Consider the following 26445-nt stretch of genomic DNA (forward strand, 5'->3'; position numbering starts at 1 on the left):
TTTGTTTTCTTGAATGAAGGCATAAATGGCGTGTTTATCAAATCTACAGGTGGCACAAAGCCAGGCGGGATAGCTAATGCACTGGAGGCGAGTCAGGATTCCAAATGTATCAGGCTAGAAGACTGGGCCAAATCTAATAAGATTAAGTTTAAAAGGAATCAATGCAAAGTGGTACACTTGGGTTAAAAAACAACTCCACGAGTACATAGAGGAGGAGGCATAGCTAGACAAGGTTGTCAGAAAAGAATCTGAGCGCTTTAGTGTTCCACAAGGCTCAGCGTGAGTCAACAGTGTGGTGAGACACACAACTAATGTGACTGTAGACTGTATTAAGAGATGCGTACTATTGGAATGAGATGCTAGCTTCACTGTACTCAACCCTGAGCAAGCCATATCTAAAGTACTGTGTTCAGTTCTGGGAACCACATTTTAGAAATTCAAAAGACATTTATTTTTTGTTGTTCAGTTATTTCCAGCTCTTTGTGACCACATTTGGGGTTTCCTTGGCAAAGATACGGGAGTGCTTTGCCATTTTCTTCTCCAGCTCATTTTACAGATGAGGATACTGAGGCAAACAGGGTAAAGTGACTTGCCCAGGGTCACACAGATAGTGTCTGAGGCCAGATTTGAACTCATGTCTTAATGATTCTGCAGGACAGCTAGATGGAATAGTGGATAGAATGCTGGGCCTGGAGTCAGGAAGATTCATCTTTCAGAATTGAGATCCAGCCTCAGCCTCAGACACGTACTAGCTGTGTGACCCTGGGCAAGTCACTTTACCCTCTTTACCTCAGTTTCTTCATCTGTAAAATGAGCTGGAGAAGAAAATGGCAAACCATTCCAGTATCTTTGCCAAGGAAACCCCAAATGGAGCCAGGCACAAGTGAAAAATTATTTAACGACAACTTCCTGACTCCAGGTCTGATGCGCTATCCGCTGCACCACCCATCTACCCCAAAGACATTTATTAAAAACTTCTTATGTACAAGGTACTGCAGGGATACAAAGATAAAGACAGCCCCTGCCCTCAAGAAGCTCACATGTATTATAACTAGGCATATCCAAGATACATACAGAGTGGATCGAAAGTAAAAGCAGAGGGAAAAGTTTATTAACAAATTGAAAGTGCCCAGCGAGGAGCAACCAGGTTGCTGATGGACCTCAGATTCCTGCTATATGAGGATTTGTTAAAGGAACTAGAGATATTTAGATAGGAGAGGAGATTGAGAGTGGGGTGGGATTGGAGGAGGGAAGTGGAGGGGAAGAGGAGGCATAATGCTGGCTGTCTTCATGAAGAACTGTCATGGGGAACAGTCAGCTTTGTTCTGCTTGGCCCCAGAGGAGGTCTAAAAGGGTGGGAGTTGCAAAGAGGTAAACTCAGACTTGATATAAAAATAAAAACCTCTGATAAGCACTCTGCAGAAGTGGAATGGGAGGCTCCCCCTCATCGGAGGTCTTAGAGCAAAGACTGTGTGGCTCCTTGTTGGATATGTGTAGAGGATTCTCTGGATACGTGTAGAAAAGATTCTTCCTCAGGACTGTGGCTACTGAGGGCCTTTCCAACTCTGAAATTCTGTGACCAAGGAAACAATTGTGATGCTGTGAAATGGACATCAGATTTAGATGCAGAGACCCTGTGTTTAAAGCTTGGGTCAGCCACTTATTACCTGGAAGTCCTGGGGAAGGTCATTTGCTCTGCCTATAGGCCTCGGTTTTCTCATCTGTAAAATAAGGGAGCTTGATTCAGTGGTCTCCTAAATTGCTTTCCAACACAACATTCTGTGGTCCCAGTTGGCTTTGTGCTGTGCAGCTCTCTTGGGTTGAGTCCACATGGGCTAAGTAGGAAGTATACCAAAGATAGCTTGGCCAAATCCTGGTGACACTCCGTGCTGGCTCACCCTGGTTCCTTGTGGCTGCTCGTTTATCACCAAGCCAAGGATGGAGCCAGGGGACAGACTTCAGGCCAGAAGGAATTTGTGAGTAGCGGTAGACCAGGACTTCTTAACTTTTCTGTCATGGATTCCTTTGGTGGTCTGTTGAAGCCTGTGAACACCTCAGAATGTTTTTAAATACACAAAGTAAATAGGATTACAAGGGAAACAAATTATATTGAAATACGGTGCATAGCAGGAAAGTTGATCATGTATGATGTACATAGGTAATTTTGAAGTAGAAATGAGTATAAACTATTTCAAAACAACTTGCAACAACTAATTTGATATTCAATTCGATTCAATAAACATCTATTAAGTGCCTTCTGTGTGGCAGATGGGCAGCTAGATGGCATAGGGATAGAGTGCCCCAGGGGCCTGGAGTCAGGAAGACTCTGTTAGTTCAAATCCAGCCTCAGATATTTACTAGCTGTGTCACCCTGGACAAGTCGCTTAACTCTTTGCCTCAGTTTCCTCATCTGTAAAATGAGCTGGAGAAGGAAATGGCAAACCACTCCAGTATCTCTGCCAAGAAAACCCCAAGTGAGGTCACGAAGAATCAGACATGACTGAAAAATGAACAACCTGTGCCAGGCACTATGCTAAACATTGGATGCAAACATGTATGTGATTTCTATTAGTGACCATCACAGATACAGCTAATAATTCCTAAGTGCAGGCAATTCTAAATTTCAGTTAGTTAGTGAAAAGAAAGATGCAAATTTTGTCTCATACAAATTCATGGATACACTGAAATCTAGGTCTGTGGTCCCCAGTTCAAGAACCCCTGTTCTAGAGGTATCACCATTACCTCTGAGCCCTCCTGCAACAGATGGGGGTTGCTCCCCGCCACAAGAACAAAAAGCTTCAGCTTCCGGGGCCCCACATAGGGTCTTTTTCCCTTTTAGGAACCCTGCACCATGATGGGGTTATATCAAATGACCTCTGAGGACTTTCCCAGTTTCTATAATGTTGGCATAGGACAGGGGTGAGGCACCTGCGGCCTTGAGGCCACATGTGGCCCTCTAAGTCTTCAAGTGCAGCCCTTTGACCCAAACTTCACAGAACAAATCCCCTTAATAAAAGGATTTGTCCTGTAAAACTTGGACTTACTCAAAAGACCGCATCTGAGAACCTAGAAGGCCACATGTGGTCTCGAGGCCGCAGGTTCCTCACCTCTGGCACAGGAAATAGAGACTCATCATTTATCAAGGATAGTCCTGGTCAAAGAGGGCAAGATGCTCTGGGTCTTTGCATCATGGCTCTACTAGAGCTCTAGCTACAAAGCTGGTCTGGGCCTTATCACTGAGTACCATCTTTGCTAGACTAAACCCTCAAAGCTCGTTAGCCAAGATCTGACTCTATTCCACCGGCCCCAGTTGTGCCAACATCCACCAATATCTTCTCAGTATCTTGACTCCCCCCACCATCCTGTTAAGGTTTCCTTCATTTTCTAAATGAAACAGACTAAAACCCACTTTCCTCTGAATTTGGGCCCCTTTCTTGGCCTTCCTGGGGAGGAGCAAGATTTTCTTCTCCCCAGCAATACTCACAGTTCAAACCGGGAGCAGTCTTGTAAATGCAAAGTGACATTTTAAGCAGTTTGGTTCCGTGATAATGTGCCATTAGGTCGTTATCCAATAAGGTTATTCATGTTTTCTAACTCAACCCAGCTGTGGAAGGAAGAGTGCAAAACCTCTTGCTGCTGTTGCAGGCCAGGATTGGGGGGGGGGCGGGAGGGGGAGGCGGGGAGGGAGAGAGAGACAGACAGACAGATAGAGACAGAGGAAGAGGGAGAGGGAGGGAGAGAGAGACACAGAGGGAGGAAGAAGGAAAGGGAGGGAGAGACAGAGACAGGGAGAGGGACGGAGAGAGAGACAGAGAGAGAGAAGAAAAGGGAGGGAGAAGGGGGGAAGGAGAGAGAGAAGAGAGACATAGAGAAGAGTGAAAGAGGAGACAAGACAAAAGACAAGACAGAGATGGGGGAGGGGAAAAAGGGGAGAGAAAGGAAGAGAGAAGGAGGGAAGGGGAGAGAGTACTGTTAGTACTTGGTCCTGTCCTTCTCAGGGCCCCTTTGCCTTTTTTGGGTATTTGCTTGGCATTTTACTTTAAATGTACTTAACATCTTCAGGAGGCTGGCCCTAGGCACTGGACTCAATGCTCCAGGCTAAGGGCATGAAGCTAATGCAGTTCCAAATTGCTTTCCAGAATGATTTAGATTTAGAGTCAATTTTTATATGCATATTGATAGGGAATGAAACACACAGAACAAGGTAAAAGGCAAGATTACTGCCCACTAGCAGCTTGCAACATGGAATAAAAATAGTCCCTGGGGCATGGTAGATAAGGAGAATGGATAAAATGAAGCAAAAAAGAAAGGAACAAGAGCCCCAAGACACTTATACTGTGAGTCCATCTCTAACAGGAAAGAGTTGTGGCTCATGTTAAAATCACCGCAGGACAGGTCTTAGAAAATATTCAGAAACTACCAACCATACTCTGCCCATTCACTCTAGGATCCCAGGGGAAACACATCCAGTATTCCCCTGAGTGTGTGGGAAGGGTATGACTATTATGCAAATACACGCCATCCATAGCCTGGCTTCTTATCCTCGTGTAATTTTCCCATTGGTAGGAAAGTTCTCTGCCGATTGGAGCCATTTCCTCGAGCACCTCAACTTGGGGATGGGCCTCATTCAATAGCACGAAATTCACTACTGGGGTTGTCACAAAGGGGAAGAGGCTGTGGGAGTCAAGGTCAGTGTCTACTTCTTCCTGCTGGTTAGAGGTTTAAGGCTGATCTCAGCCAAAGGATTAGAAGGCTCTTAAGGAATGAGCGAAGCCTGGCAATTTCCGTTGTCAACCTGAAGTCCAGTGAAGGGTTAGAGTCCAGGGGTGGGGAACATTTGGCCTTGAAGTCACACGTGGCCTTCTAGGTCCTTGGGTGTAGCCTTTTGACTGAGTCCATTTTTAACAGGACAAATCCTTTTATTAAGGGGATTTGTTCTGTGAAGTTTTGATTCATTCAAAGGGCCAAACTTGAAAACCTAGAGGGCCACATGTGGCCTTGAGGCCTCAGGTTCCCTACCCCTGTGGGACAGAGTCAAGTCCAACAGGGAGGTAGCAGGGGGCTGACTGATCTTTGCTGTCCAAGCTGGGTGGCCCAGTCTATAGGCCAGCCGCATGTGACTAAAAGAAGTCAACCAGAGCCAAATGAGTCAACTTTCCCCTCACTGGGCTTCAGTCAGAAGCTTACCCCCCAGAGGCTCCTCAGTTTGACTCTTCTGTGCTAGGCTGCCTCTGCCTAGATTCCTAGCCTTGCAAGATGAGGTCATGGTTTCCTAAGCCTTTCCCCTCCTAAATGGAGACACGAGCTTCTTTGCAGAAGAAAATACACTTTCCAGCCATCTCTCTCAATAAGGCATTGAAATTCTCATGCTTTTTAATTTTTTTGTGGGGTGGGGGGAAGCTGTGAAATGGAAAAATAATACTTTGTTTTATTTGTAGATAGGAGAGATAGCATGGCATCGTGGCTACAGAGGCAGGCTTAAAGTCAGGAAGACCTAGATTCTAGTGTGTACGACATGCTGATTGTGTGACCTTAGGCATGTCTCTTAACCCCTCAGTGCTCTAGACCAGAGGTATCAAACACAGATGCATTCAACCCCCAACCCTCCCCAGTGCAACCTGAACCAGATTAAGATGTTATCAGGAAATGTTTAACAAAGTAAATAAAAATATAAGTCATAGATAATTCTACATTTAGAAACTTAGTCATGTATGTGTGTGTAAGTGTATGTATGTGTATATGTTTATGTGTATATGCATATATATGTATATAAGAATGTATATATAAATATGTATATACCCACGCTTAATTGTAGCCTTCTTAGGGGGAGGAGGAAGAGGGGGAAAAAGAACAAAGTAAAAAGTGCACAGCAGAGAACAAACTAAAACCTACAAGGAAGTAAAGAAAAGAAGCTCTGAACACAACACATAGTATTTATTATAGGTTTTCTTGAAATGGAAATTTTTTGCTTTATATTTTGAATCCTCTCGTGTTCTGCTGTGCACAGGGCAATTTTTTTCTTTTCTTATTTCGTATTTAAGTTTGTTTCTTTTTTCTTTTCTTATTTTGTATTTAAGTTTAAAATTTTAAAATTTACAAAAAAAAACAGTCAATATGCGAGGCCCATAGGAATCCCTGTGTACAACTTAGTGGCCCCTATACCACTCTTCTGGGCAACTCTCTACGGCTTTACAGGAGTACCCTCCCCTAGGAATCCCCTAGACCAATGAAATCACAGGTTAAGTCCCTACCCACTATATTTGCATTGTTGTTCAGTCATTTCAGTCTTGTCTGACTCTTTGTGACTCATCTGGGGTTTTCTTGGCAGAGATACTGGAGTACTGTGCCATTTCCTTCTCCAGCTCATTTGACAGATGAGGAAACTGAGGCAAGCAGGATTAAATGACTTGTCCAGGGTCACACGGCTAGTGTCTGAGGTTGGATTTTCACTCAGGTCTTCCTGACTCCAGGCTGGGAGCTCTATCCACTTGCCACCTTGCTACCCTATATATTTGTATAGTATTTTATACTTACTCAGAATATGCTGCTATTGAAACCCCACCAGTAACCTTGTGAGGTAGAGTGATTATTCCCATTTTGTGAATGAGGCAACCAAGGTTTGAGCAATTTACCAGTAGTCACAAAGTCAGTAGCAGAGCTCTGATGAAGAATTCAGTCTCTTGATGCTGCCTTATGCTCCATGCTTCCGGATCTCAGAAAAGCCTGCCAAGTGTATAGCCAGGGTCTCCTTGGACATACGTGACAGTTATCCATGTATTTAGGACCCTGCACCACATTAAATGGACTTCCTCAAACTAAAAGGTTGGGGTTATCTTCTCATGCCAAAAAAAGGGGCAAGTTAGGGGCAGCTAGGTGGCACATTGGATGGAACACTGGGCCTGGAGTCAAGAAGATTCGAGTTCAAATCCAGTCTCAGATGTTAACTAGCTGTGTGACCTTGGGTAAATCATTGAACTCTGCCTCTGTTTCCTCATCTGTAAGATGTGGATGATAATAGCACCTACCTTCTGGGGTGGTCATGAGGCCCAAATGAGATCGTATTTGTAAAACGCTTAGCACGGTGCTGGGCACCTAGCAGGCACTTAATAAATGCTTTTGTTGTTGAGTCATATTCAGTTGGATCCAACTCTTTGTGGTTCCTTGGGATTTTCTTAGCAAAGATACTGGATTGGTTTGCCATTCCTTTCTCCAGCTCATTTTACAGATAAGGAAACTGAGGCAGGCCCTCCCTAAGTCATGTAGCTAATAAGCTTCTGAGGTTGTATTTGAACTCAGGTCTTCCTGACTCTAGGCCCAACGCTCTATCCACTGCACCACTTAGAAGCCCAATAAATGCTTATTCTGGTCTAAAATCTGAGCAGCTGTAATGATAGCCGGCACTTATAACAGGCTTCAAAGTTCATAAGGCACCAGACACCCACATTATCTCATTTGAGTCACAAAACAGGTCTCATTAGCATGCCCATTTTATAGAAGAGGAAACAGAAAGGTTAAATGACTTGCTCATGGTCAGAAAACTAATGTCAGAGATAAGATTTGAACCCAGGGCTTCCTGCCTCTGCACCCAGCATGTTCTCCATTGTGCCACATTGCCTTCCAGCTTTCCCCCACCGCTGATTCCTCTAGCATTGGCAGAGCCTCTTACCATCACCTTATAATTGCCTTCCCCTAACGCCCCATCCCACCCCTACCTCCAGCCCCCATCCCTTAGCCTGAAGAAGGACAGGGAGGGGTGCTCAGTCAATCAAAAGATTTTATTAAGATGACACCTTGGTGGTTTGAGGAGAATACATCTATTTCAGGATCCAGAGAAATAAGAGTCAGTTCAGTGCTGGCAAGGCCTCGCCAACGACACGATGGAGGAGGCAGCAGTATCTCAGCTGCCATCCTGCCAAGCCAGAGGTTCCCAGAACTGCCCCCCTTTCTTCCCGTGTCCATCAGCCCAGAGGTCCCCTGGACAGACTCTTTGCCAAACCAATCAGAATTCCCAATTCAACCCAATATAAATAACGCAATGGACACTTTGAGACATTCTGATTTAATTACAACATAAATAAATATATACAGATGGCGACAGGGCCTTGGAGTTTGGCCTGGACTCAAGCGCTGCTTCTGCTTTGTGTTTTTTCAATAGCTCCCCTCTCCCTTGGGTCCTTCCCATCTTGGGGTGGGGGAGGGAGGTGGAAAGAAGAGTTATCGAGGAACCTTGCAAAGCCTATTCTTCATACCCACCACTCTCCTGGAGGAATGGGATGGGGGAGAGGGTCAAAGAGCCAGTCCTTGAAGAACACCCAACTCTCTCCCAATCACCACTGATCAATGGTCATCAGCTACACAGGATATTTCCTATGTGGAAAGGGGGCCCCTCTGTGTGGTGAGGGAGACAGTGTCTTTCAACAACCCCCCTCCCTCTCCACACACACAACACCCCATTTCTGCCAGACAGAGGATTCCCACTCTGGTCTGGAGCTCAAAACATCTGGATCCTCCCCTACCCCAGTCACCACCCTCCCCTTCCCCTTGCCCTATGAAGCCCCTTCCCCACCCCTTACCCCACAACGTGAGGCTCCCTCAGAAACCTTCTCATCTCTGGCATTCTCAAAGCCCCTTCCACAGAGAGAGGAATAGAGAAGCCAGAACATTGCACATGTGATGTAGGATGACTGGGTCCCCAGCTTCAATATTAATCAATCTACAGAGGGAGTGAGGTCTCCGAGCTGCCTAGCCCCCCAACACTCTTCCCCTGCTCCTGATTCCAGCAGACTGTTCCATGGTTTCTCATCTCTTTTTTTCCTTCTTCCCCCAATCACTGCCTTTGAAAGCAAACAAGGAATCTTTCTAGACTGTGCTCCAGGATGACCCAACAGTCAGACTGCCTTCTTTTTTTCTTCTTTTCCTCCCCCACTCCCAAAACTCAAGAGATCAGGCCTCCTCTTCCAAGCTTCAGGAGAGCTCCAGGAGGAAGAGGAGAGTGGAGGCAAGAGGCAGGAGGCAGAAGGCCAGAGCAGATTATTTCCTGTGTTTCACATCCTTTTCTGACGCTTTTGAGTCTCCAGCTGGGTGCCCGTTGCCCGAGCTGCTGAGGAACATTTTGTCGAGTCCCTTGAGTGACTCAACCAGGTAGTTCTGGAAGGCCGTGAGTGCGGCACAGATGGCTGGGCCCCCAAAGCCGTGAGTGATGAGGCTGAAATGAGTGAGGCAGCTCTGTACTCCTGGCTCCAGGATGAGAGAGGGTCGGCTATTGCCCAATGGGGAACGGTCCTGTGCCATCAGGTCTGAGAACTCCTTACAGATTTGCCTGGCAGGGGAGGAGGGGGATATCTGGGGTTAGTAAAAAGAGGGAGTGCAAGAGCGGTCCTGATGGTACGCCTGGGAGGAGAAAGGAAAGGGTCCAAGAGAACAGGATGGGAACTATCTATCTACTTATCTATCTATCTAGCTGCTTGTCTGTCTCTCTGTTTGTCTACCATATCTATCTGTCTGTCTGTCTGCCTGTCTGTCTACCATATCTATCTGTCTGTCTGTCTGCTTGTCTACCATATCTACCATATCTATCTATCTATCTATCTATCTATCTATCTGTCTGTCTGTCTGTCTGTCTGTCTGTCTGCCTGCCTGCCTGTCTGTCTGCCTGTTTGTCTGCCATATCTATCTATCTATCTGTCTGTCTGTCTGCCTGCCTGTTTTTCTACCATATCTATCTATCGATCTGTATGTGTATGTATATATATACACATACATACATATGTATGTATACACACGCACACACATATATATAGTGTTTACACCATATATAAGGTTTGCAAAGCCCTTTCCTCATACACCCCTGTGAGTCAGGTGAGTATGAGTATCCCCATTTTACAGACAAAGAAACATTAAATGACTTGTATAATTCTGACTCAGTCACTCCTTGCTCCCCTCAGTTATCTATGGGTTAAAGTCCAGGCTCAGCATGGCATTCAAGGCTTTCCACAATCTGGTCCTACCTAGCTAATAAATATCAGAGCTGGGATTCTAACTCAGATCTCCCGACTCCCAGAGGTAGCTAGGTGGAGCAGTGGATAGAGTGCTGGGCCTGGAGTCAGGAAGACCTGAGTTCACATTTAGCTCTAGACCCTTCCTAGATGTGTGACTCTGAAGAAGTCACTTAACCTCCGTCTCCCTCAGTTTCCTCAACTTAAAATGGCGATAATACTAAAACCAAGCAAATGAGGTGACATTTGTAAAGGGCTGCACACAGTCCCTGGCACATAGTAGGTGCTTAATAGCTGTTCCCTTACTCCCCACTATACCTCCTCTAATGGATGAACAGCTACTGCCACATCACTTGAAGATTGTTGGGGCAGTGAGGCTGGGGTAGGAAGGACAAGGCTGATTATAGGCTTATTATATATAAGGTGATTATAGACCGAAGTACTATGCTCATTAATAGGTGTAACGGATGAGCATCTACTTTGTGCAAGACTTCAGGGTGAAGATGAGCAAATAAGGCATGCTCTGGCCATGTCCTCACAGAACTTAATTTATGGTGTAAGAGGGAAGCTGAGATATAAAATACTACAACCCCAAGGAGCTAAAAGACAGAAGTTCCTATATAGAGAATATTTATAACAGCACTTTTTTTTGATAACAAAGAACAAGAAACAAAGTAAATAACCATTAATTGGGGAATAAATTATGACATATGAATGCCATGTAATATTATTGTATTCTTTTTTTACTCTGGACTGTGATTTTATCCATGTAGGGAACTCCCAGTGAGGCAACTCCCTTCACTGGTGCAAATCTCAATGTGAAGTACAAAAACCTTGCCCAAGCCTCCTGGATAGAAAGGATTTAACCCTAATGCACCTCAAAAGCCAACAAAATATGAAGGATTCAGAAAAACCTGGGAAGAACTTGTATTAATTGATGTGGAATAAAATAACCAGAGCCAGAAGAACCATCTTATGCCATGACCACAACAACTTAAGGAAAACAGCCTTGAATGACATTAGAACTCTGATCAAAAGAGCAACGGATTGCTCCTAAAGGGCTGACCCTGAAGCATTATTCCACCCCCTCCCCGACCCTGCTCAGCAGACAAAGACAGCTGGTGGATGACAGGTGTGGAATGAAGCAAATGTTCGTCACACATGACCAATGTATTGATTGTTTCCCCACTGTCGAGGGCAACACCATCCTCTCTGTCATCCACACTCAGAGCAACCTCAATGTCCTCCTAGAGTCTTTACTCTATTTCATCACCCCCTGTCCCCCCAAGCCCTGCTGTCTCTACTTTCACAAGATCTCTCAAATATGCCCCCTTCTTTTCTCTGATACTGCCACCAATCTGATGCAGGCCCCCATCACTTTATTCCTGGACCCCTGCAAAGCCTGTTGGTTCATCTTCCTGTCACAGGTCCCTCCCCAGTTAGCCCATCCTTTATTCAGTCACCAGAGTAATCTTCCTAAAGTTAAGATCTGACCATGGCACCCCCATTACCTCTCTGACCAAACATAAAATCCTCTGTTTAGCTTAAATTTAAAACCCTTCATGACCTGATCCCTTCCTACCTTTCCAGTCTTCTTATGACTTACTGCCCTACAATTTGGTGACCCAGGCTTCTTTGCTGTTCCTTGTACATGCCATCCCCTCAACTGCAAGCATTTTCATTGGTTGTCCTCTATCCCTGGAATTCTCTTCCTTCCTCATATCCACCTCTTGGCTTCTCACTTCCTTGAAGTCTTAGCTAAAGTCCTACCTTCTGCAAGAAGCCTTTCCTGATGAATACCTTCCTTCTGTTGATTATCTCCAATTTATTCTGTATACCACTTGTACCTAAATATTTGCATATTGTCTCTTCTCATTAGATTGTGAGCTTGTCAAGGGCAGGGACTGTTCTTTGACTTTCTTTGTATCCCCAGCACTTAGCACAGTGCCCATTATATACTAGGCACTTAAATGCCTCTTGATTTGACTTGACTCCGGGTAAAAAAGGGGAGAAAAGATGTTTTGGGAAATGAAGGTCATGCTTAGAGAAAGCATATAAAAATTTTTAAATAAAACTTCAAACAAGAATTTAGAGAAACATTGCAAAACTTACATAAACTAATTAAAGATATATTAATAAAGAATCAATAAAACTTTCTTTAAAGAAAAGCAATATTGGAACTAGAAAGGAAAATATTACAGGCATTCTCTGTATAATTGATCCTTTGATTCCACATTTAAGAAAACAGCATTGCAGGGGCCCGTAAGTGAACTAGGAACATGTTTGAGAGGAGTAGTCATCTGAGGAGGATATTCTCAGAAAAACCTGGGAAGACTTACATGAACTGATATAAAATGAAATGAGCAGAACCAGGAGAACATTGTACACGGTAACAGCAATATTGTATGATGATCAGCTGTGAATCACTTAGCTATTTTTAGCAATACCATGATCCAAGACAATCCCAAAGGATTAATGATGAAAAATGCCATCCACCTCCAGAGAAAAAACTGATGGAGTCTGAATGCAGATTGAAGCAGACTTTTTCTTTACTTGCTTTATTTTTCTTGTGACTTTTTAAAATCTCCCTTCTCTTTAGGCTTCAGTTTCCTCCTCCATAAAATTTGGCTTCCAGGATCTCTAAGGTCCCTTCCATCTCTGACACTCCATGATTCTACTTCATCTGGATAGCAGGGGAAAGTTTCATGGAAAAGATAGGATTTAAGCTGGATCTCTACACTCTCTCATTTGGTGATCTCATCAGCTCCCATAAGATCAATTATCATGTCTATACAGATGCTTTGAAGAGGCCTCAGAGCCAGGAAAACCAGATTTCAAGTCTCAGTTCTGACATAATTTAACCTTAGGCAAATCATTTAACCTCTCTCAGTGTGCTGGGCAATTCCTCAAGACTACAAGTTGCAGAGAAAGGTCCCACTTGTATTGGTATAAGGAGTTCCTTATACCAGTGAAATTGCAGTTCCAGTCCCTGTCCCTATCCATATTACACCCAGATCTACATATCCAGCCCTAGTCTCTCTCCTGAGCCTCAGTCTTAATTACCAACTGCCAATTAGACATCTCAATTTTCAAAAAAGATAAGAGAATAGAGTCTACGAACCATAGACCAGTGAGTTTGACCTGATTTCTAGGAAAATTCTAGAACAGAGAATTGGCATACATCTAGAAAGGAAAGCAGTGATTCCAAAGGGCTTTATCAAGAACAGATCTGGAGAGTATGATTTCATTTCCCTTATTGATGGGATAACTAAACTAGTAGATGAAGAAAATGCTCTGGACATGGTTTGCCTAGATTTTAGCAAAATTATTGATAAAGTGTCTCATGCTATCCTTGTAGAGAAGATGGAGACATAAACAGATGGATTCAGAGCTGGTTGAATGACAGGACTCCAAGTGTTCAACGCTCACATGACAGGAGGTTTCTAGTAGAGCACCTCAGGGATCTGGGAAAGACATTGATGGTATATGCTCATCAAATTTGAAGATGATGCAAAGTCAGAGATATAGTTAATATACCGGGTGCCAGAATGAGGGTCCAAAAGAATCTTGACAGGCTGGAGCATTTGGTGAAATACAGTAAGATGAAATTTATTGGCGATAAATGTAAAGTCTTGCACTAACATACCAAAAAAATCACCTTCACAACTATACATTGGGTAAGTCACAGATATATAACAGTGGTACTGAAAGAGATCTGGGGTTTTTAGTAGACCACAAGCTCAATATAAATCAGCAATATGATATGGCGGCCAAAAAATCTAGTGCAACCTTGGGCTGCTTTAAGATCATCCAACTGTATTCTATTTTGGTCAGACCTCATCTGGATTACTGTGTTCTGAGTGCTACAATTTAAGAAAGACATTGATAAGATGGAGAATGTCCAGAAGAGGACAACCAGAATCATAAAGGGACTTGAATCCATGACTTGGAGATGTTTACCCTGGAGCGTAGAAGAGTTGGGGGGACATGATAGCTGTCTTTGAGTATTCAAAGGTTGTCACATAAAGGACAGATTAGGCTCATTCTGTTTAGTCCCAAAGAACAGAACCAGGAGCAACAGGTGGACATTGAGAAGAGGCAAACTAAACTGGAGGGTCAGGAAAAGCATCCCAGCAATCTGAGCTGTCTAAAAGTGGAATGCGCTTCCTCAAGGTGTGGGGCATTCATCCTGCTCCGAGATCTTTCAACAAGGGTTGGGTGACTACCCCATGGGTGCATCATTATAAGGATTCCTTTTGTTTGTGGATTGGTCCCTTCAAACTCTCGAATTTCAAGCTTGATGGCCCGAGGCATCTTAAACTAGAAACAAAATGGATTTCCTCTTCCCTAAAACTCATCTTTCTTCCAAACTTCCCTATTAATGTTGAGGGCATGACCGTCCTTACAGTCACCAAGTTCACAACCTCAGTGTCATCCTTAACTCTTACCTTACATATTCAATCCAAATGTTTCCATCTCTACATCTCTCATAGATGTCCCCTTCTCTCCAATCACATATCCAATACCATAGTTCAGGGTCTCATCGTTTCCTGCCTGAGACTGTATTATAATAGCCTTCTCATTGGTGTCTCTGCCTCCAGTTTCTTCCCCAGCCTCCACACAGTCACTAGAGTGATTTTCCTAAGGTACAAGTGTAGCCATGTTACCTCTTCCTCTTCCTCAAAATTCAGTGACCCCTATCATCTTTGGGATCAAATATAAATTCAATTTACTATTTAAAACTTTTCACAATCTGTCCTCATCCTACCTTTCCAGGCTTCTCATACCTTACTCGCTTGCATCTATGCTCTGGTCCAACCGTATTGACTCACTGTTGATCCTCACCCATGACAATCCACTTCCTTTGACAGCCTTTGCACTGTGTGTCCCCCATCCCTGAAATATTCTTCCTCCTCACCTCTGCCTCTTGGAGTTTCTGGTTTCCTTCAAAACTTAGTTCAAGTTCAATGGCCTTTCTTGGTGGCCACTTCTCCCTCCTCCAAACTTCTGGCACCTTCCTCTCCAAGGTCACCTTGTAACTGCTTTATACGTGCTTTGTGTATACGTATGTCTACGTATGTTGTCTTCCCTGTTAGAATGAACACTCCTTGAGGGCATGGACCGTATCATTTTGGTATCTGTATTCTCAGTGTCTTGCACGTAGCAGGTTGGTGATTGATTGATTGGCAGGATTTTAAAAGACAGAGGCCCAGAGACAGGTAGGGCAATCCAAACAAAAAAATTAACAGTCATGGAGGTCAGAAACCGCAAGATACATTGGGGAAACGATGAGGAAATCAGTTTGCCTGTAGTAAAGGGTCATTTAGGAGAGTGATGAAAGATCATGGCAAAGAGGTAGGGAAGGGGCCATATTGAATTCCTGGTTAAGGAGTTTTGACTTTATATTACAAGCAACAAATATGACAAAAACTGGACATTTGGCCCTCATGTATAGGATGGATTGGAGGGAAAGAGGCTGATGGCAGGAAGACCAGTCAGGAGAGTACTATGAAAATCTTGGTGAAAGGAAATGAGAATTAGGATAGGACCCATTAAGGATAAAAGAGATGCCAGGGAAAAAATGAACAGGATTTATTAACATTCAATCAGATGTCAGAAGGCTGGGGGAAAAGATAAATCAAAGATGACATCAAGATTTTAACCCTGGGTGACTGTGAGGATGGTGATATCATGAACAGAAATAGAGATATTAAAGAAGGGGACTTGGTTGGACTTACAGAAGGAAAGAGCGAAGAGAAAGAATCATAGGATTTAGCCAGTTATGATATATGAACATAAGAGAAAATTACTTCATTGTAAGAAACAATGAATATGAAGAACAAAGAGAAGCTTGAGAAAACTTATATGAACTGATGCAGAGCAAAGTAAGCAAAACTAAGAAAACAATGTGCAGAACTGCAACAAAAAGTGAAACTAAATTCTATGAAATTATTATGACCAAGCCTGGCCCCAAAGAAGAAATAGGAGGATGTACTTCCCTCCTTTTTTTTTGCAGAGGTGAAGTCTACAGATAAGGGACACTCTGCAAAATGTGGGACTTTGTGGATATGTTGGCCAGTTTTGCTGAACTGTTTTGGTTCCTCTTTTTAAATTTTTTGTTATATGAGCTAGTTTACTGAGCTAGGAAGGTGTTACTAGGTTGGGAAATGAAAGTGACAAGAGCAAAATATAATAGTATTATATCATTTTACAGAATCATGAGATTTTTAGAGCTAGATGGGAGTGGATGAGTTGAACACGTGTGGAGCTTCAGACTCTCCTGGGATGGGTAGAGCTATGCAGCAGACAAGCAGGGAAGGGTTTAGGGCTAAAGATTAATATGTTGGAGTCATCACATAGAGGTGATAGTTGAAAACTTGAGAAGGAATCAAAGTGTGGTAAGGGCAGAGAGGTCTACAGTCACCTTTTTCGTGTATGTGAAGCACAGGGCTGTCATAGAGAAGAGGAATAAGGCTTATTCTGCTTGGCCCCAGAGGAGAGAACCAGGAATAATGGGTGTAAATTGTCAGGAGGAAGATTTTAGCAGGATAATTAAGGAAAGCTTGCTAACAATTATTGCTGAATGGCCACAATAGATAGTGGGTGTCCACTTTCTGAAGGTTCATATAACTAGAGTTAGAAGGATCCTCAGAAGCCATCTAGAGGAGTCTGACTTTCTCATTTTACACGTGAGAGAACTGAGGACCTGGGAGATTAGGTATGTTTTCCAAGGTCACAAAGATAGTGTCAGAAATAGGACTCGAACTCAGATCCTCTCACTCCAGAGTCAGTGTTCTTTCCACTGTCTCATACTTTCTGTCAAGATTTTCAAGAAAAGGCTTCATTCCTGTCCAGGCAGCGGCTGAACTGGGTCAGTTATTAATCAGCCAACCGATAAACATTTATTAGGCATCTGCTATGTGCCAGGTACTGTGCTAAAGCACTAAGGATACAAAAAGGTATCAAAAAGGCAAGAGGTAGTCCCCGCCCTCAAGGAGCTTATACTCCAGTGGATAGTCTGGGAGGGCCCTTCTAGCTTTGAGATTTTGAGATCTCTGAGGCTTGCTATGGGATGCTTGGTGGGGGGGCGGGGTGGGAATGACTGTGGGTGACAGGGATGTATGTGTCTGGTCAATTGGGCCCTCTGCGCCAGCACCCCACTCCCACCTAGCCCATCCTTCCACAACACATACTCACTTAGTGGCCAGCAGCATGTTCTTTCGACTGTGCAGTTCTGCAGGGTCTGCGTGTTGCCGGCACAGGTAATCAGCTGCTGCCTTGGCTGGGAACTCTGTCTCACACACATAGCCAAAATCCCTGGCAAGGTGCACGGCCTCTCCTGGAGAAGGGTAGAAGGCTGTCACTGGAGCCTGGATGCTTTTCTCCCTCATGTTACCGCTGTTCCAGAGCATCTGGGTCATTCATTCTCTCGAGCTTGGAGCTTCTTTAATAAGGGGAAGTGGATCTGAGGTACCCATTTCTAACTTGACCAGCCAGCCGCAGGTGGGGGAGGGAAACCTTTGGGGGCTTCTCACCCTCCCACCCTGTTTTTTTGCCTCCAAGTTCCTCAGCCTCCATTTCTTACTTAGCTTCAAGTCTCAACACAAGCACTCTCTCCACATGAAGTCTTTCCCTTAGCTCTCAGGGAGTACCTGGAAGCTTCTTAAGAGCAGAGTGTGGGTTGTTTTTGAGTTTCTTTGTTTTCATTTTGAAAAATTTGCAGGTGGTAAGGGAGAAAACACACACACACACACACACACACACACACACACACACACACACACAAACTGCATCATCATCCTGGACTCCCTCCAAATTGTTAAATTTCAGCCTTTTAAGGACCACTCAGGGTGTGGCCAATTATAACCCAACTGATAGAGTTGCCCCTTCCAATTCCATCCAGAAGAAACTTATTCATACTTTGTAAGAAGATAACCAGACACTCCTCATTTTCTGCTCCTTATTTTCCATGACTAAATCCACTGAAGTGGGAGGGAGAATCAATTAGCCAGAGGCCATCTATCCCACCTATATATCACACCTAGAGAGATTTAAGGAATGTGCCATGCTGTGGGGAAACCTCAGAAGTATTGGAGCTAGCCCAGGTCCCTTGCACACAGTAGGTACTGAATGGATGTTTGTTGAACTGAATTGAATTGAATTCTGTTCTCCCTCAAGAAGGGAGGCCAGGACCTTAAAGACAGCTTACCAGCCTGCCTCAGGGGAAAAAAAAAAAAGCCTTCCTATTTCAAATAGAGCTATTGTTGAGCTGGGCAGCTATTGTGGACAGCTAGGTGGCGCCTTGGTGCACAGAGCACTGGGCCTGGAGTCAGAAAGACTGACCTCAGACACTTACTAGCTGTGTGACGCTGTTTGCCTCAGTTTCTTCATCTGTAAATGAGCTGGAGAAGGAAATGGCAAACGTCTCTAGTATCTCTGACAAGAAAGCCCCAAATGGGGTCGCAAGGAGTCAAGACAGGACTGAAACGACTGAACAACAACATTGTTGAGCTGGGGAGCCTTCAAGCTCCTCCCTTTCACCTTCTGTTCAGTTCACAAACATCCATTAGGTGCTAACTACGTAGAAGGCAGGAGACCAGACCTAGGCTTCCTGCGGTTTCCCATAGCATTTTTCCTGGATCTTTTCTGCTTTGTCCTTTCCTTGTTTTCCCTTACATCATATGATAGGTATACGTGTCTTCTACTCCCACTGGATGGTAAGCTTGAGAGCAGGATCCGTGTGGAACTTAGCTCTCTTATCTCCTGTGCTGAACATAGGATACTGCCCACAGTGGGCTTTTAGTAAGCATACGTTGAGAGTAGAGGCTAGCCCACACCTCAGCCGCACTTACCCTCCACCAGGGAGGTAAGCAGGGTCACATTGGCCGCCTTCCGACGCCCCGCCGGCAAGTTGAGGCCAATCTTCTCCAGCCGCTCCCGAAGGCATCGGCCTCCGTTTTTTGATTTGGCCCTGTAAATGAGGGAAAGATATAAGGGCAAGGGTCAATAGATTCCAGAGACCAGCTCAGACCTTCCCTTGAGCCCCCCACCCATACCCCTCTGGGGGAGGAGGGCTCTTCCCATCCAAGTCCTGCTACCGAGAGTTAGACAATGTGGGGGTTGAAATTGGGGGGCGGGGCGCAGCATGTTTGACTTACTTCCTGAGGTATTTCAAAGACTGTCACATAGAAGACTTATTCTTGTTTCCCTTAGCGGAAACAGGAGAAGGTTACAAGGAGGTAAATTTCAGTTTTGATATAAGGAAAAATTTCCTAACCATTCGAGAGAGCTATCCAGAAGTGTAAAGGGATGCCTTGGTATGTAATAAATTCTCCATCATTGGAGGTGTTCACGCAGAGGCTGAATTACCACTTCTCAGAGAGCTCAGCGGTGCAGTGCAGAAAACATTGACTAGCCTTGGAGTTCAAATCCTGACTGTGACATGTACTAGTTGTATGATCCTGGGTAAATAACTTAAACTCCCTCGTTCTCAGTTTTCTCATCTGTAAAATGGAAATAACGGTAACATCTATCTTCCAGGATAACATATGTAAAGCACTTTGCAAGCCTCAAAGTGCTATATAAAATATGGTGTTATTATTCCTAGAGAGGCCACCTCCTACAGGAGGCCTTTTCTGATTACGCCAGTTGCCACTACCTCCCTCCCAACTACGTTGTATTTGTTTTGTAGACATTTATATGTGTACATATTGTCTTTCCCAATAGAATCAAATTCTATTCAGCTTTCTGTCTCTCTCTGTTTCTGTCTTTCTATGTGTGTGTCTCTCCCTCTTCTTCCTTTTCTTCCTCCTCCTCCCCCTTCTCCTCCTCCTCCTCTGCCTCTCCCTCTCCCTCTTCTTCCTCCTCCTCCCCTCCTCTTCCTCCTCCTTCTTTTCCTCCTCCTCCTCTTTCTCCTTCTCTTTCCTTCTCTGTCTCCCTCTCTCCTCCCCCTCTTTCCTTCTCTGCCTGCCCTTCTCCTTCCTTCCTTCTTATATTCCAGGATTCTATAAGAGGAATATAAGAGTGCTAGAATTTGAGTCAGAAAGATTTCAGTTCCTGACTCAAACACTACTTAGCTTTGTGACCCTGGGCCAGTCTCTTAGCCTTACTTGGCTTCAGTCTTCTTATTTGTTAAAAAGGAGGCGACCGCACAGGATGCCCTCTGAGGTCTGTTCCAGCTCTCCGTCTATGAACCAATGATTCTTTATTGGGGAGGCAGGGCTGGAGAAGGGTGGTGTGTCTTTCTGTGGCCAGGCTAGAGGGAATCCCAGAGTCTGGGGCCCGCACAACATTAAAGATGACCTGAGAACGGTTCCCTATACTATTGGACCCTTGGGGGCCTTTGCCAGTAGAGCCAGACTGCCTTCTTCAGAACCTCTGCCCACCCCAATTAGGCCAGAGAAGATGGCGAACATGGGTTGGCTTTCAGAGTTATACCACCTCCATCTGACCTGTGGCAGGAGGCCAAACGAAGTGGCCCTACTCCCCTTAACTAACTTCCAAGCCAGGTCAAATCCCTCCTCCCAGAGTCCCCAGCTTGGCCCAGATCTTCACACCAAGAGAAGAGTCAGCAGCGTCTGCCCCTGGTAGCAGCTCTGTGGTAGAATGCCCTTTTCCTCACTCTCACTTGGGGCCAGCACACACATTCCTGCCAAAATACATTCTGACCTACATTTACCCCAGTCCCAACATATACTCCTATACCCCTGATACATGGGCATACCCCAAACCCATATATGGACACATATAGGCCACACACGCCACACCCCATTCATGGGCATACATATACATACTGGATACACAGATACACAATCCATTGGTGCCATCCTCCCCATCCTCCATATATGGACCTATATAGCCCTCACCATGCATGTATACACACACACACACACACACACACACACACACACACACACCCTATTCATGGATACGTAAGACTCATCAGTACCCTTCAAATATATACACAGGCCATGACCCACAGGCACACTCCCCACAGATACATGAGCACCCATAACTCATAGAAACACTCATGCTGGACCTTACAAGTCACCTTGTCCCTACTACACAGGTATATGGAAATGCACACAAACTGGGTACACTCCCCACGGGGTGAGCTTCCAGGAGGGACAATGGCGTACGTGCCCTGGGAAGGAGAGACGTGGAATGGGGAGTCTTGGCCTGGAGAGTCACCTGGCCAGCCCTCAGGGGTCTGTCCTACTCTGCTTCCTCTTCACTAAACGACCACTTTCTTCCCATTTCCCACCCTGAATTCCAGAGCTTTTTGCCCACAGATCGTTTGATTCAGAATTGTTAAGGACCTCAGAGATCATCTGGTATGCCCCTCTCATTTTACGGATGAGAAGCAGAGACCCAAAGAGAGAAGGTGACACCCTAAGCCACCTAGTAGTAAATGGCAAAGCTGGGATTTGAATACAGTTCGTCTGACTTCAAATCTGTGGTTCTTGGTACTGCACCATGCTATCTCCCCCCCCCAGCCCCCTACTTTTCTCCATTGGCTGCCTCAGCCAACTCCTTTCCTCTTTCTGACTCTCCCCCAACATAATCAGCCACCAGCCTAGACTTGTGTGGGAGCTCCTCAGATAGTAGAGGCTGGGCCAGCTGGGGCCTGTTTGCAAAAAGCTCACAGCCCCCACCCACCTATCCTACTACTGAGGAAAGATGGGTCCAAGGAGGAATTTCCTCCTCTCAGAGGGACTAGCCAAGGGTGAGTGAAGCAACGCTGGAGTCAGGATATCTGAGTCTGAATCCTTCTTCTCCTGTTCACTCGGCTTCATGACCATTGACAAGTCTCAACCATTCTGAATCTCTGTTTCTCCATCTATAAAATGGGCATTGTCATTTTTACACTATCTCCCTCGCAGTGTTGTTGTGAGGAAAGTGCTTTGTAAGCCTTACAGCGTCATAGGTGTGTACTTAAGGCAGGATTCTAAATGCTTGGGGATAGAAAAGGAAAGGGAAGGGGAGAGAAGGAAGAAGGGAGGGGAGGGGAGGGAAGAAGTACTTATTATCTACTACGTGCTGGGCGCTGGGCTGAGTGCTTTACAAATATTATTTCATTTGATCCTAACAATAGGAAGAGAGAAAAGGGGTCCAGCTCAGAGTCAGCTCACGTCTTTTCCCCGGAACCAGCCCATCAATCTTCCCAGAGGACCAACCCAACCCAGCCCAGCCTAATCTTTCACAAGATTATTTTTTTTTACCTGCGCAAAACACCTCCAAGGAGGGAGGCATTGAGACACTCTGGGGGTGAAAGCCTTCTCTGCACTTCTCCCACGGTGACCTTGTACTTCGAGGTGGAGCTGAGTAGGGAGAGGCGACCAGGTACGGAGCAGAAGACCTCATTGGGGTTAGTGACCACACCGCTGACCAGGCTGTCCTTATTCAAGGACAGGGCAGAGATGGCACTGCCATTGGCTTTGGAGGGGATGGGCACTGTGGGAAGAAGACAGAATATTTTGAAAATGTATCCCAGTCCTGAAAAACCATCATCCAAATTTGTACCCTCTGCTCTTTCCTATCCCCTCCAACTCACTCACTCATACTATTTCCTGTGCTTAAGAGTGTCCTCCCTCTCTTGCTGTTGAATTTCTGCCCATCTTGGAAAAGCCAGCTTAAGTACCTGCACCAGGATGTCTTCCTTCATCTCCCTGGTTAATTCTACCTTTGCCTTCCCATGGCACTTGGGGTGTTTGGGATGTTCGGGTTTTTTAGACAGGCTGGAAAGGACCCCAAAAGTCATCTAATTCAATTGTCTTCATTTTATATATGACAAAGCTGAAGCGCAGAAAAGTTAGGAGATTTCTCTAGGGTCAAATACTTAATAAATGGCTGTCAGGATTTGAACTCGGATCCTCTGGTTCCAGATAGCAAGCTATTTGATAACTCTGGAAGAGAGAGTGAGGCTCACAACTTTGTGCAACTCTGCCTCACTTAAATCCAATTCACGAGCAAGTCAAGACATTGCCTGGTGATGCCGCTGGCCCTCTTCAAAAACAAAGGATGGACATTTCCAGGACACCATGCTGCCCCCCTCTCTAATTTGATTACTATGACTGTTTTGTTTACATTCCTACATGGAAAGATGATGTGTATGATTCATGAGACCTCAGTATGAGGGTAGCTGAAGGGAATATGCATATATGTATATATGTTTATGTATATATATATATAAGTGAATGTGTATGTATGTATATATCTATGTGTATATATATATATATATATGTAGAGAGAGAGAGAGAGAGAGCGGACACAGGATGAGTTGAAGATGAAGGGAAGATATCTAAAAGAAATAAAATCAAATTAAGGGATGAGAGAGCAACATACTGAGAGAGGGAGATAGGGAGAGATAGAATGGGGTGGATTATCTCGCATAAAGGTGGCAAGAGGAAGCAGTTTTGTGGGAGGAGGGGAGAGGGCAGGTGAGGGGGGAATGAGTGAATCTTGCTCTCATCAGATTGGGCCTGAGGAGGGAATACCATACATACCCAATTGGGTATCTTACCCCACAGGAAAGAAGAGGGAAGAAGATAAAAAAGGGGGGGGGGTTGATGGAGGGGAGGGCAGATGGGGGTGGAGGTAATCAAAAACAAACACTTTCAAAAGGGGACAGGGTCAAGGGAGAAAATTCAATAAAGGGGGATGGGTTGGGAAGGAGCAAAATATAGTTAGTCTTTCACAACATGAGTATTGTGGAAGGGTTATACATAATGATACATATGTGGCCTATGTTGAATTGCTTGACTTCTTGGGGAGGGTGGGTGGGAAGGGAGGAGGGGGGAGAATTTGGAACTCAAAGTTTTTAAAAACAGACGTTGAAAAACAAAAAAAAAGGTTTTTTGCATGCAACTAGAAAATAAGATACACAGGCAATGGGGAGTAGAAATTTAGCTTGCCCTACAAGAGGGGAAGGGAAAAGGGGATGGGAGGGGAGTGGGGTGACAGAAGGGAGGGCTGACTGGGGAACAGAGCAACCAGAATATACACCATCTTGGAGTGGGGGGGAGGGTAGAAAAAAATAAAAAATAATAATAATTTGATTACTATGTATTATTGTCTTAACCCCCAACTAGGCTATGAGCTCCATGAGGAGAGGGATGAGGTCTTAATGATCTTTTCTCTCCCCAACACAGGGCTCTGTACATAGTAGGTGGTTAAGAAAGAAATGACCAATCCTAAGTTCAAACAGCTTTTCTCCATCTCTTCAGAGCCCAAAGGACTCCCAGACCCTTCCCTTCCCACCTGCCCCACCCCCAGCCCATAACTGCTTGAATCCCCTTGGGGTGGGGATCTAAGGTTTGCCCTATGTTCATATTTGGGGGTAGATGGTGGGAGTCCACATTAAGCCGTCAGCATCCTTCCCAAGGCCTTATTCTCCCTTGACTCATTCCAGTCAAGAGAAAAGGATACATTCCCTGAGACACTTAGGTGTCACAATGGATGCTGGGTCTGGAATCAGGAAGATCTGAGTTCAGGTTACACTAGCTGTGTAACCTGGGCAAGTCACTTAAACCTCTGTTTGCCTCAGTTTCTTCAACTGTAGAATGTGAATACTAAAGGCACCTACCTCAAAGGGTTTGTGTGAGAACCAAAGGAGGTATTTATGAGGTCCCCGGCACGCTGTAGGCACCATAGAAATGCTTCTTTCCTTCCCACTGGCCTCCAACTCCCTCTCTTTCCTGTCAATTTTAGCTGGCTATCTCTAGAATCTTAGGGAGACTCTGAGACTTAGGCTGATAGCATGGCTAACCTCCCTTGCAGGAGTGTGAGATAAACCCCACTGGATATTCACTCCCACCCCCACCCCCTTTTCATCTGGGTGGCTCCTGTTCATCACAGCCAGGGAGGTGAGAAGATGGGAGAGGAGCAGGGAAGGGCTGTCCACAGGGGTCTCCATTTTTTTTTCTTGACACCGGCTTGCAGAGCCTCCTCCTTCTGCCAGAACCTAAGCCTTCCCAGAGCTTGAGCCACCGCCAAATTCTCTGTCCTTCGGGCTGGAACAAGCAAGACTCACACTATCAGGCCTGAGTGTAAGGGTCCCCAGACTCCAATAACCTGTGATTCTCTACCTCACAGAGTAAATTATTATTTTGCTAATGAGGGAAAGGTACTTGTTTTCCTTCCTCCTCTTCCTTCCCTGCAAAGAGCAGCAACTCAGGTCCCCTCCCAGGTTCTGGGTTGGGTATGGGGGAGGGGAGTAGATGGAGGAAAGCCTGGGAAGGGGAAGGGTGAGTGACAGAGGGTTAATGAATAGGTGCTTTGAGATCCCAGAGATGAAAGTGGCAGGAGAGGACTAGGGTCTGGTCACCTGCAGATGAAGATGAACTGCTCCCTAAATGCTGAGGTCCCAGTTATTGAGGCCAAGATATGCACCCTGGCCAAAAGGATGGAGAAGGGAGGGAGCACTTATGTCCTTTCTCACAAGTAGCGAAGACATTCCTCTCACCTGGTCTTTGTGTCCCCCTGTTCTTTCCCTTAGTCACATAAACTCAGGAGAAAAACCCAGGAAACTGGGTTTCCTGGGTCTCCTCTGCAGAACTCCCTACAGCCCCAGGGAAAAGAACGTTAATGAGCAGTTTAGCGCTTTGAGATCCCCGAGATGAAAGGGCCAAAGAGGGCGGGTGTCTGTGTAGGGTGGCACCCTATATTTTCCATAAATTAATCTAATCTCATCTTGCTTTGGGGGTGGGAGGCTAAGACTACCCAAACTCAGCCGTACCCCCTACTCTGTCGCAGGGGTGGGAGTGGGGAGGGCTGGAACCCTGAGGCAGGGGATTTCCCCAGAAGAGGAGCTGGCCCCCAAGCCCAAGCTAGCACCAGGTTGCAAGTGAATATGGTGTATTCATTGAGTGTATGCTTCGCTCCCCAAGTCCAACCCCCATGACCAAATTCTGAGTCCAATGCTGTGTTTCTATGCCCAGACCAAACTCTATTCCTGTAAGCTCATCCTCCAACACCCCCCAGAGGAACCAATGGATTCTCAGCCCCTTGATTTTGACCACCCCCCTCCCCTGTAAGCTCAGCCTGCCTCGGGGTTGGGGACCCTCCTCCATCTCAGCCTGTTTCTTCTAGGGCTCAGACTAAGGGTCTCCTTCTCTTTCTCTGCAACCACGGGGACTCTGAGACACAGGAGGTAGCGGGGGGACCCACCGTGACATAGACACGGTGACTTAGGGTTATGTGTCCATACAGACCCCAGGACACAGGGGAGCAAATGCAGGGACCCATAGATATTCAAGATCACTGTGGAAACACACCGAAGCATGTAGGCATGGACCCCAGGCTTGTGGACCAGGTACCCAGACAGGTGCAGACACGAAAACCCCATAACACCAACATACCAACACAGGGGGCACACAGACTCAGGAGACACCCAGTTCGGGGGTTATGCAGAGATTAAGTTGTGGGGAGGACCAAGAACCAAAGTCCGCAG

At 45.4% G+C, this 26445-nt stretch overlaps 1 protein-coding gene across 1 annotated transcript in view; it reads right to left on the reverse strand.

Annotated features, from left to right (window-relative positions):
• Positions 1 to 9030: 9030 nt before the first annotated feature.
• The window catches only part of TFAP2E (transcription factor AP-2 epsilon), a 38604-nt gene continuing 21189 nt past the window's right edge, over positions 9031 to 26445 (reverse strand). Inside the window, exons 4-7 of the mRNA XM_036746672.1 lie at positions 22217 to 22448; positions 18848 to 18966; positions 17193 to 17334; positions 9031 to 9319 (exon numbers count right to left, since the gene is read on the reverse strand). Coding sequence (XP_036602567.1) covers positions 9031 to 9319; positions 17193 to 17334; positions 18848 to 18966; positions 22217 to 22448 — 782 coding nt within the window. The remainder of the gene's footprint in view (positions 9320 to 17192; positions 17335 to 18847; positions 18967 to 22216; positions 22449 to 26445) is intronic.

The sequence above is a fragment of the Trichosurus vulpecula genome, chromosome 2 (genome assembly GCF_011100635.1).
Source record: "Trichosurus vulpecula isolate mTriVul1 chromosome 2, mTriVul1.pri, whole genome shotgun sequence".
Taxonomy (NCBI): domain Eukaryota; kingdom Metazoa; phylum Chordata; class Mammalia; order Diprotodontia; family Phalangeridae; genus Trichosurus; species Trichosurus vulpecula.